This window comes from Hipposideros armiger, unplaced genomic scaffold, assembly GCF_001890085.2.
Source record: "Hipposideros armiger isolate ML-2016 unplaced genomic scaffold, ASM189008v1 scaffold_13, whole genome shotgun sequence".
In the NCBI taxonomy this organism is placed as follows: Eukaryota; Metazoa; Chordata; class Mammalia; order Chiroptera; family Hipposideridae; genus Hipposideros; species Hipposideros armiger.
The window spans coordinates 3940055-3952566 of NW_017731363.1; the positions used below are offsets into that span (position 1 = coordinate 3940055).

Below are 12512 nucleotides of genomic sequence, written 5' to 3' on the forward strand. Positions count from 1 at the left end.
ACAAGTTGCTGTCCTTTTGTTCTTCAGTCTAGTTGTGGAGGACGTCACTTCACTGGCCCATGTTGGCATTATCATTGCACTCTTCCCGGGTGAGGCAGTCGCTTGCCGGCCATTGGATGGCCACTCACGGGCGGCTCACAGCAGCTCACGAAAGCTCACGCCCGCTGCTGGCCGCTCATGGTAGCTCATGGCAGCCCACTGCAACAAAAGCTGCAGCATACGCCGTTGCTGGCAACTCACGGCAGCCCAGCTCCAGGTATAGTTGTTGTGCACCATCTTAGCTGTAGAGGGTGCAGTGTCACTGGCCCTCATATGTGGGATCTGAACCGGGGCCCTGCTGCTCAGAGCTGGCATCCCATGCCAACTCTTAACCAACGCACCACTGGGCCGGCCCCCAATTTATACTTCTTAATCCCTTCACCTTTTCACCCCACTTCCCAACCCCTTTCCCATCTGGCAACTGTCAGCCTGTTCCCTATAGTCTCAACTCTTAATATCCTGAAATCAATTCATTTTTTTAGCATCCCAGCAGCACCAGTTCTGTCTATCCATGTCTTTGAAAGATGAGTCACCCTGAGGAAAATTAGGAAAATAAAATAATTAAAAATATATATTTAATTGATAAGTAAAAAATTCTTCTATTTTTATTTCATTAGATTTGGAGTGAGACCATATGAAAGCAATGAGATTTAAGTATACCGTACTATTCATATACTCTTAATATTGTAGTCACTTTATAAATAAGTGCTGATGATATAGGATTTTAATTTTATTATTCCCATTATAATTGGAGTCTTCTATTGCATATATTTGGTTAATTTTGGTTGTGGGATTTTAAGCAAATTGAAGAAAAGTGTTCCTAAATTAAATTCTATTTGGTAATTAAGTTGGATACATAGAGTAAAAATTTATGATCAGAGCTTATGAAATATTTACCTAGAAATAGTTATCCAAATAGGCCTTTTGAATGGTCACATATTCACTTTTGTTTTTTAATTAATGGCTTCATATATTCATATGGTTTCCCTTAGTGGCTGAGTTTTATAAAACCATGCTTCCATTTTTATTTTGTATAATTGCCTCATCAAAAGGGTGTGAACTATCTACTCACAAATTTTAAGCTTCAGAATGCTACTGCTGGGGTATATTCTTTAAAACATGGCTTTAAAAAGCTATGTATTTATCAATTAAATGTATTTATTGAGTGCCTGCTATGCACCAGGTACTATGGGAGGCACTTGGTGGTTTAATGCTAAGATAGATACTATTGCTGCTCTCTCAGAGATTACAGTATGGGCAGTACAGAATAATAGCTAAGAGCTTTAGTTTTGAAGAGAGATACATTTGGGTTTGAATTCCAGCTCTGCTACTTGGTAGGTGGGTAATTGTACATAAATTACTTAACTACTCTGAGCCTAATTTGTAAAATTAGAATGATGAAAGTAATACCTGTCTCATAGAATGGTTGTTAAGGATTGAACAGGATAACTCACATAAACCCTTAGTGCAGTACTTGGCACAGAGGAAGCTAAACACTGCATAAATGACTGGAGTGTATAGATAATTGCAGTATTGGATGCTGTCCCCTATAGGAAAGGGGACAAAGTTTCCATAGAGTGCTAAGGAAACAAATTGTTGAATTCATATTATCATAGGGTAAAAACCCAATGCCTCGTGAATGCTTGGACTATATCAGCAATATTTCAGTTTTAAAATTCTGTAACAAAATTGGTATTTTCTTATCTTTTACTGAATGGTGGCTTTTCATTTGTACTCCAGGTGATCTGCATGGGAAACTGGATGATCTCTTTTTGATCTTCTATAAGGTAAATGATTCTTTTGCTAAATATCTGCATTTTTGTTGGGAGAGGGCATTCCTAAGGCAGATAACAATATTGGTTTTATTAGGGATATGTACCAATACAGATGTAACAATTGTTATCCAACAAGCTGAAAGATTTGTAGAGGGAGACCTTTTGGTTTTTTACACATATAAAAATTTTTCTTTTAAATTTAATTTGGGTCTTTGTTCAATATTATTCTTATCTGTACATCCATTAGGATTGGTACCTGATTGTATTTCTGGTCTCTATTGCCATAGTAAATGCCTAGATGGCACAGGATGGGGAGGGGAGTAGTCTATTTTATCTTTATTTTGTTCAAGAGTGAATATGTCACATACCAGTCTTCTCTTGCGATGCACACTAATTTCGCCTGGAAGGAATTCCCCATAGTAAGTTCCAAATTGCTCTCTTTATCCGATTCACCACCGCTGATGAATGACTCCTCTTCATTTGTTGGGTTTCGGTTATGGGAGCCCACACAGGGCACACAGAGCAGCTTGGCCTGCATGGAGTTTCTCTGCATCTCTTTGATTGGAGTCATTTCTCTATCTGAGCCAGCAGTTGTCAACTAAATGTTTGCTTCTGGGACGACTGCATGTGGAAAGCTGATCCTGAGGTGACCCCTGCCTTCACAGTGGTCCCTCTTTATCTCTTTTTTTGATTAATGTGTCATCCCCACAACTAGCGTGTTGAATAATTGGGAACATCATACGTGTATCACATAGGCTGAAAGAAAATATAGTCTGATTGTTATGATGGCCAAGCAGTTCTACTCTTTGGAGGCTGTGAGAGCTTGAGTAAGCCACAGAACTCCATAAACCTTAGTGTGTGTGTGTGTGTGTGTGTGTGTGTGTATTTTTTAAAGAAATATTTTGGAGAACTGTGTGTTTTTCCAGGACCCATCAGCTCCAAGTCAAGTAGTTGTCTTCAATCTAGTTGTGGAGGGCGCAGCTCCATGGCCCATGTGGGAATCGAACTGGCAACCTTGGTGTTATGAGCCTGTGCTCTAACCACCTGAGCTAACCGGCCGCCCAATAAACCTTAATATTTTTTTTGGCTGCAATATTCTTGAGCTTCCACCCCATAAGAGGTTGTCTTGTGAATAAAATAACACATATCCAAATGCATTTCTTAAAGTACTAAATAATAATAGAAATGCAAGGTTTCCATATAATTCATTCAGAATGGATGCTTAGAAGGGAAGGGAGCAAGCCAAACCAGGAGTGGATGAATAGGAGGAGATTCAGCTGCGACTGCAGGAGGCCTAAGCAAGGATCTAGAGCAGCGGTTCTCAACCTTCCTAATGCCATGACCCCTTAATACAGTTCCTCATGTTGTGGTGACCCCCAACCATAAAATTATTTTCGTTGCTACTCTATAACTAATTTTGCTACTGTTATGAATCGTAATGTAAATACCTTTTTGTTTTCTGATGGTCTTAGGCGACCCCTGTGAAAGGGTCGTTCGACCTCCAAAGGGGTCGCAACCCACAGGTTGAGAATCGCTGATCTAGAGCATGAGAGCCAGAGAGTGGGGTCACAGGAAATAGGAGGCTGCCCAGATACTTACTGGGTTGGTATCAGAAGTCCAGCCGAAGGTTTGCTGGTAGGAAGCTGAGGGTGCTGGTTAAAGAGCAATTCTAAAGATCAGCCCCAGAATCCAAGCTGGACAGGGAAGGAAAAGAAGCCAGAATGGGCCAATCAACTGGGAGCAATGGAGAAATGGGAGGACTGATGGATTGGCACGCCCCTTGAGGTCAGGGAGCAGGCTGACTGGGGTGAGGGCCTTAGGAAGCAGGGTGGGTGGGAAGTTGCAAGGGGAGTTGTCCTAGGGGATGCATGGATCCAAGGCGGGGTCCAGAAAATGGCTAGCTGAAGTGACTGAAAGAGAATAGTGGACATGAGGAGGCCAAGCCCATGGAAAGCAGGTGTGGTAAATGAGCTGGCCACTGGACCGAGAGATGGGGAGCAGGGGAAGGAAGATTAGTCAGAGGCCATGGGCCTGGAAGGAGGAAAGGCTTTTAGTTGAGGCTGGCAAAGTGCTGGTGGAGTGAGTGGACCCTCCTCCACTCCTTACCCCGAGGTGTTTGTACTGTGGAGGAATGGGTCCTTGCCTTCTGGAGGGCTTGCAGGAGTCAGGAGCCCGCAGCATCTTTACAAGAAGCCCCAGATTTCCAGAGAGAAGTCTTCTGAATGAGTCTAAGGCAGAATGGAGTTTATTTACCATGAAATGGGGATTCTACTGGCCAAACTGGAAAGCTGTGGGAGAGGTAGAAGAATGGACTGGTGAGACGATGGACGCTGGGGAGTTGCACAGTTTGGGGAATGGGATTTGTGTAGTGCCGTGTATAGCATCATATAAATGTTCAGAAATTCAGTCCTGCTGTGAATGACAATTAAAGTCCGAGGAGGGAGAAGGGGTCAGACCACAACAGAAAACCTCGTAATTATTTCTCTGGATGTTTTAGGAAATAAATAAATGGGAAAATAGTTGAGTAAGTTCAATGGGAAAAGTGACTTTCGAGGCATTTAGAACAGAAAATGTCTCAGGAGGTAGTTGAAGGTATTAAGGTATGTGATCAGGGAAATGACTCTGGAGTAGACAGATGAGAAAAGAGAGAATTCCGACATGTTTCTTTAATTCCATTGGTAAAACTATATGGAACATATGAAACTGGAAGGTGCTAATGTAAAGATTGAACAGGAGGAGGTGGGTGGAAAGAAGTACTATAAAAAGAACTAAAGGTAAAAATATAGCATTTACATGAAAGCAAGAGCTATTTTGAGAGCTAACCAATGATAGTGTTCAGGAAGTGGAGAAAGAGAGCCCAACAATGAAAGGGTAGGCACTATTATTTGGGATGGATTTGGGTAGATGGAGGTGAGAGGATTGTTTGCAAAGCAGGAGTCTGCAAGAGCCATGAGCCAAATTTTAGCAGGCTTGAGTGAGAAGCAGGGAAAATGCATCTTGGCCGTGGAATAAACCACATCCATGTACCAGAATCTTGAAATTGCCTGGTTTAAAAGGGAAAACTGAGGGAAGAGCCCTTGGTGACAGCAAGGTTCCACTTTGGGAAACTGAAAAGATGGTGTAGTAATGGTGTCTGGGAAGGCAGAGTGACCTGGTGTGCTCGCGATGATGGTGAGTCACTTAGCTTATGGGCAATGAATGTCCTAAGCTAAAGGCTGGGGAAGAAAAGGGCAGGGCACAGAGATGTCTCAGGAAGCTATGCTGTTTGATGATCTCCAGCTTGCAAAAATCAGTACTTTGCCATTTTCTGTCTCAGTTTTATCTGAAGTTTAAATGAGGAATGATGATAGATTGCAGAATATATTGTGCGACCTAACACCACGAATACAAACAGTTCTGGAAACAATGTTTTTACACGAATACAAATGATAGTCATAACCTACATATCCAGAGGTCAGACTCCTATCTATTTTACTATCTGCACTTATCACTCCTGCATAAACCCAGAATTAAGTATAAAGGGTTTCTGGGGGTGACCAGTTAGCTCAGTTGGTTAGCACGTGGTGCTGGTAACACCAAGGTTGCTGGTTCAATCCCCGCATGGGCCACCGTGAGCTGCGCCCTCCTTAAAAGAGTCAGTTATGCCATTGCAGCATGAAAGCAATGTGTCACCAATGACCATGGCTGTTCCCCACTTTAAAAAAAAAAGAGTTTCTGAGCTCTTGAAATCATCGTCACAAATCTAATGAACTTTACTCACAGATCAGGCCTTACCTAGGCCCTTACTCCAAGACTGGTGAATGTATATCAGTAAACCTTATCTGACATGTATCCTACAAGTTTGCTAGTCTGACTACTCTCTCCCCGCCCTCCCCTCCACCCCAGCGCACACACAGAGCAGCTTAGGGAATGGGAGGGGAAAGGCAAAAGTGAGAAAAAGCGACAGCAATGAAAAGTAAAGAGGACATCTAGAACTCTAAAAATGAGATAGGAAATGAAGCATAATCTTCAGTGATGTGGGGCTGTGTGTATGGGAAGAGCAGTGTGTACTGGGCCGGGGGGCATGTGTACGTTGACGGGCCTACGTGGTCAAGAAGGTTTCAAGTTCTGCGGTGTACACTGTTAAGAAGTAAAGAGAACAAAGGGCACATTTTCAATACTCTCAGCCAAAATGGTTAAAATAATTTTTAAAAATGTTCTAGCTTTTAAAAGAGTAAACTTCAGTGATCTGGAAAATTGACTTCAGCTATGCTTACAGTATGAGTGAGTATCATTATTGGGTCTTAGATATAGGAGGATGAGAGAACGTGAAAAACAAAAAGATTAATTGAGAGAAGAGTGATGGGCCAGGAAAGTAGATGAGGAGAAAAGGAAGAACATCTTAAAAATGAGGAGAGAGCTGGGGAGTGGCGGATTTCTCTTTGTGGCATCAGATCCTAAGGTTGCCTGCACGGGGATTTACAGCAGGTGCTAACCATGACGAAAGCAATTATCAGGTTGTTTCAGGAAAGGGTAGAGTTTCTGTGATGCTGGCAGATTCTTGCTGCCATACTCAGCGCATCAACAAGGTGCTGAATCCTGATTACCTGTAATGCTTTCCTCTGGTTCACACAGGATCGAGCCACCTCAGCGTAAGCCATGGGCTTGTTGTCTTCTGTTTAGAAGCAGCTAGTGACCATGCTTTAACTTACCCTTACTTAATTTATTATGTATTGAAATGACCAATTTATCTTTATTTATTAAAAGTTTCGTTTTATTCAAGTTCTAATTGAACTTGAATTGCAGGAAATAGTTTGGAAAATTTCATCCTGTTCAAGTTTTTTGGAGCTATAAATGACCAAAGTTTATATTATGCTCTGACTGACTGACTGTTCTCCATCAACCCAAAAGAGAATCCAGGAAAACCTTATGCTTTGAATGAAGGCAAAATTGTAATTCATCTTTCAGTGGTGTTCTGCTAAACAATTTCTTCCCCATCAGTTCTTTTATACAGTATAGGATGAGTAGGCTGCAGAGCTGGGGCTGACTCAAGGCCAACCAAGGGCATAGCCTGAGAGGAAGTTATAATGTAGGATCCCTGAGATGCCTCGCCGTATTACTCTTTTCATCCAAGTGGTTGGTTTGCTTCAAGACTTCTATTGTTATAACTGATCATATGAACAAGTGAATCTGCCCACTAATTTATTTATTCAATAAATGTTTACCTGGTCCTTACAGTGTTCAAGGCACTTTATAAAAACTGTGGAAAGATAAAAAGATGAATATGAAGTTCCTTCATTTCATATATATTTATTAAACATCTATTATGAACGAGGTACTCTGCTAAGGGGTGGCCATCCAGTGTGACTAAGATGTAGTTTTTGGCCCCAAAGACATCACAGTTTAGCAGGAAAGGTCAACTAATAAAAAAACAGGAGAGTTCAGGTTGAGACGTGTTAGGATTGGGATAAGCATGAGGCACCTAGGGAGCATGTTGGCGGGGCACCTAACCTCATGGGAGACTTCCTGGAGGAGGTGACATTTAAGACAATCCCTTCAAAGAATTTTAGTAGTTTAGCAAGAGCCTAAATCATGAAGGAAAGGTTTGGAGGATCATAAAAGATTTTATGTTCACATGCTTTTTGTGGTACACTGCAAAAAATGATGGGATTTGTACTGATGATTGTTTTTGATAGTTTGTTTTGAGATTTTGGTTTCTTTAATACTTGGTTGTCCTTAAAAATGGTATCATTTAGCACCTTAAGACTAAGCCAGACATTTTCAGATCACAGCCCTATCTGGGTTTGAGAAGAATTCTTTCCTCTGGGTGCCACACTGTTAACCATGACAGACCTGTGCTAAAAGGGTATCTCAGCATTATATGGCTTCAGATATCATCAAGTGAAGCAATTTACATAGCATTAGTTAGGTCATATTTTTAGATTTTATTTCCTGAAAAGGTTCATTTTAGTCAGCCACTTTTGCTTATTTAGAGTGACCAATATGAAATACTTCACTTAGAGCCTTTGCTAAAATTGCAAGACATTTTTCCTCATTGAATACTAAGCTTGAAATTTTAAGATCAAGTATTGGCAAATTATTTTGTTAAATTCATGCTGTGAACGGAGACCTCTTGAAGCTGAAGAAGAGATGTACGTGGACAGAGAGAAGCTAATTAACTCTTAACCCTGTGGGTGTCATGCCGATGCTGTCCATTGGAAGCCACGCTGTCTTGTTTTCCATTTCTTTCTCTCTTCCCTACCATCCTCCACCCCTGTGGTTTTCCAGTTGAGAACATCATTAAATATTTCTTTTTCTCTGTATCACTTACAAGCTTCACACTGCTACAGCAGTCAATTCTTTTCCTTTTGAGATTAAGGCAGTATTTTGCAATCAGAAGACGAGACCTCTAAAATAGAATTCTCAAAAGAAATAGAAATTAAAATAATGTGGAGTTGAGGTCCAGAGGTTATTGTTTGATGTGCCTTGGGAAAATGTCAAAAAAAAAAAAGGATACCTTCTAGACGCCTGTTTTATGATGCTTCAGTAGGAAATCAGTAAGAGTATAGGGAAACATCTTGTGTTTGTCTCTATTCAAGTTAATTGTATAGTCAGCTGTTTTTTCCCCTGCAGGTCATCTGAATGCTGTTCAGAGTTGTAGTTACCCTGGGTTTTCTATATTTGTCAACTTCATTTCCATGTAATAGATGGTTTGTTGGATATCTGCTGCAGAGTAAGCCAGAGTTTGGTTTACAGGAACTGAGTGAAGGATGTGGTATAGCAGCAAGTTTTGCTTCTATGAAAGAATCCCAGAGAAATGTCACTAGCCAGAAGCATAAATATCCTAGAGACTTATGTCCCAGGAGACTTAGCTCCCCATTCTCTTATCTGTTTTCCAGTTCTCTTATTATTCTGAGACTAAAACATATTGGACACAGACTATACATATATATATACATATATATATATACATATATATATATATATATATATATATAAAGTAATATGACTAATCCTGAACCAACAGGGCAGGTCTTATACATCTGAATGAGTCTCGCCTTCTTTGAAGCAGTAGACTTAAGAAGCTCAACATGTAGGCATTCAGTAGACATTTAGCACTCCTTTTAGAATCACTTTCAGAGAGTGTGGCATATTTCTATTGAATGAGTTCATTATCACAAATCTTAGTCTTTTGGTGACATGTGTGACTTTTTGAAAAGGTTAAAACTCATTGGGTGTGAAGTGTAATGTATAATGTGGATGGTCTAGCTGACCATTATTATTTTGTGCTTAAAATTAGGTTTGACTAAAGAAATTCATTATTCTTTGCTCATAGTAGAGGTGAAATACCTACAAAGTTTGGTTTAACTAGAGATGAGAATTTCTACTACAAGAAAATTTGTCATCACAGTTGAACATATGTTTACCATCCAAATATATATAATTTTAGACTGTTGAATGCTTTTCTCAAATTTTGATATTAAGGTTATATTGGTTTTATGAAATGAATTGGAGAGATTTCCATCTTTTCTTATAGTTTGGAAATTAAATACCCAGTTCTCAAACTTGGCTATACATTATAATCCAAGGAACTAGGGGAGAAAATGTTGATACCTGAGTCCTAATCCCGAGATTCTGATGGACACCTGGACTCTTTTGAAAGCTCCTCAAGTGATTTTAATATGCAACCAAGGATGGGACTCATTGGTTTAAATAACATTAAACCTACTTGCTCTTGAAAATTGAGATAGAGCTCTGCTATGAAGCCACATGGAGCCAATGCACTGTTCAAGTTTTCTGCCTCTTTTCAGTCAGTTTTGGTAGTTGCTAATTTTCAGAGAAATCCTCCCTTTTTTTCTAGATTGTGAAAGTACATTGTCATAGATGTTGATACTATATAGTTTACATACAGTATATAATTCTTTTGTTTACTTCTCTGTATCTTGATGTCTTTTTTCTGATCTTTAATCTTACATTTTTCTTTTTTTTTAAAGATTTTTTTATTGGGGAATTGGGATGGGAACAGTGCTGGGGAATTGGGGAAGGGGAACAGACAAGTTGCTGTCGTTTTGGTCTTCAGTCTAGTTGTGGAGGACGTTGCTTCACTGGCCCAAGTTGGCACTATCACTGCGCTCTTCCCGGGCGAGGCAGATCAGTCGCCGGCTTCTGGACGGCCGCTCACCGCGGCTGCTGGCTGCTCACGCTGGCTGCTGGCTACATACGGTAGCCCATGGCAACCCACTGCCACAGGGGCTGCAGCCTATGCCGTCGCTGGTGACTCACAGCAGCCCAGCTCCAGGCTGAGCTGTTGTTCAGCATCTTAGCTGTAGAGAGGGCAGTGTCACTGGCCCTCATATGTGGGATCCGAACTGGGGCTCTCTGGCGTCCCAAGCCAGTTCTTAACCATCGCGCCACTTGGCCGGCCCCATATTTATTTATTTATTTATTTTTTTATTGGGGAATTGGGGGATGGGAACAGCGCTGGGGAATTGGGGGAAGGGAACAGACAAGTTGCTATCCTTTTGGTCTTCAGTCTAGTTGTGGAGGACGTTGCCCCACCGGCCCAAGTTGGCACCATCACTGCGCTCTTCCTGGGCGAGGCAGATCAGTCGCCGGCTTCCTGACGGCCGCTCACCGTGGCTGCTGGCCGCTCATGCTGGCTGCTGGCCCCTCGCGCTGGCTGCTGGCTATACACGGTAGCCCATGGCAACGCACTGCAGCAGGGGCTGCAGCCTGTGCCGTCCCCGGGGACTCAGCAGCCCAGCTCCAGGTCGAGCTGCCGCCCAGTATCTCAGCTGCAGAGGGCAGCGTCACTGGCCCTCATATGTGGGATCCAAACCGGGGCCCTCTGGTGTCCGAAGCCAGTTCCTAACCAATGAGCCACTCGGCCGGCCCCATGTTGTTTTCATTCTCTCGTTTTTTGCTTATCCTTAATCAGGCTTATGATGTGTTTATCAATTTTATCGATATTATTGACTCTTTCAAAGAATCACCCTCTAGATTTGTATCTTTTTTGTTTGTTTTCTACTGCATTAATTTCAGCTTTTATCTTTATTTTACTGATTTTATTGTTCTTTTTCTAATTTCTTAAGATGAATACAGTCTTTCATGTGCATCTTCTTTAACAATGAAGGTATTTAAGACCACTCATTTTTTCTAACTTTAGTATTTTTTTTAAAGATTTTATTGGGGAATTGGGGGCGGGAGCAGCATTGGGGAAGGGGAACAGACAAGTTGCTGTCCTTTGGTTCTTCAGTCTAAGCTGTGGAGGACGTCACTTCACTGGGCCCATGTTGGTATTGTGATCATTGCGCTCTTCCCAGGTGAGGCAGTCGGTCACCGGCCATTGGATGGCCGCTCACGGCACCTCATGGCTGCTCATGCTGGCTGCCGGCCACTCACAGTAGCTTACAGCAGCCCATTGCAGCCTCACTGCAGCCTATGCCATCGCCGGCCACTCATGGCAGCCCAGCTCCAGGTCGAGCTGTTGTTCACCATCTTAGCTGTAGAGGGCGCAGCATGACTGGCCCATGTGGGATCCGAACCAACAGCCCTGCTGCTCAGAGCTTGTGCTCCCAAGCCAACTCTTAACCAATGTGTCACTCGGCCGGCCCTCTAATTTTAGTTTTAACTGAGCCTTCTATTGAACTTGTGATATTGCTTTTAATTTCCTCTTTGATCCAATGCATATTGACTATAATTTCTTTAATTTTCAAGGATCTTACTTCAAGGAGCTAGAATTTTTCAAATCATATTTTTATTTATTTCAAATTTTATTGGATTATGACATGAGAATGTGTCCTGTGAAATGTTTCGTATTTTGAATTTGTTAAGGATTTCTCATAAAAGCTCCATGGATAAGTGAAAAATTAATTGTATTCTCTGTTTGTAGGATGCAAAGTTCTTCATATATCTATCTATTAAATTAAGTTCATTGGTTATATATTCAATCTTTGAATATATTTACTTTCTATTATACCTGTCTAAATATGTGTGTTATATATTGCTGTGTAGCAGATTATGTCAATACTTAAGTGGCTTAAAACTACAAACATTTAGTATCTCAGAGTTTCTGTGGGTCAGAAAGCTTAGCTAGGTGGTTCTGACAGAAGGTCTCTCATGAGGGGCAAACTATTGGCCAGGGCTGAAGTCATCTGAAGGGTTGATGGGGCTGGAGGACCCATTTCCAAGATTGCTAACTCCCATGGCTGTATGCACAGCATTTCAGTTCTTTGCTGGCTATTGGCAGAACAGCCACATGGGCCTCTCCACAGGGTGCCTGAGTATTCTCATGACATAGCAGCTGGCTTGTCCCAGAGTTAGTGATCTAAGAGAGAGAGCAGGCAGAAAGCGGCAATGTCTCCAAAGTTGCACACTATCACTTCTGCTTTTTTTCTTATCCATTAGAAGCACATCACTAAGTCCATCCCTCATTCAAGGGGTGGCAAATTAGGCTTCACCTTTTAAAGGGAATGTCAAAGAATTTGTGTAAAATAATTCAAACAATATTTCACTATGTTTGTATTTTTAAACAACTTTTTGCATTGGTAGTAGTTAAATATATGAAGCAAAATGTGTTATTTTGTTTGTTGAATACAAGTTCATGAGTTATATCTTTTTCATAAAATGCTTTTTTTTAATTAAAGTTTATTGGGGTGACAATGGTTAGCAAAGTTACATAGATTTCAGGTGTACAATCCTGTAATACATCATCTATAT

The 12512-nt window shown here is 41.3% G+C and overlaps 1 protein-coding gene across 14 annotated transcripts in view; it reads left to right on the forward strand.

Annotated features, from left to right (window-relative positions):
- PPEF1 (protein phosphatase with EF-hand domain 1) overlaps nucleotides 1-12512 on the forward strand; it is a 127200-nt gene that overhangs the window by 61726 nt on the left and 52962 nt on the right. For all 14 annotated transcript variants that reach the window (XM_019667533.1, XM_019667471.1, XM_019667452.1 and 11 more), the window contains one exon: nucleotides 1780-1826. In XM_019667533.1, the coding sequence (XP_019523078.1) occupies nucleotides 1780-1826 (47 nt within the window). The remainder of the gene's footprint in view (nucleotides 1-1779; nucleotides 1827-12512) is intronic.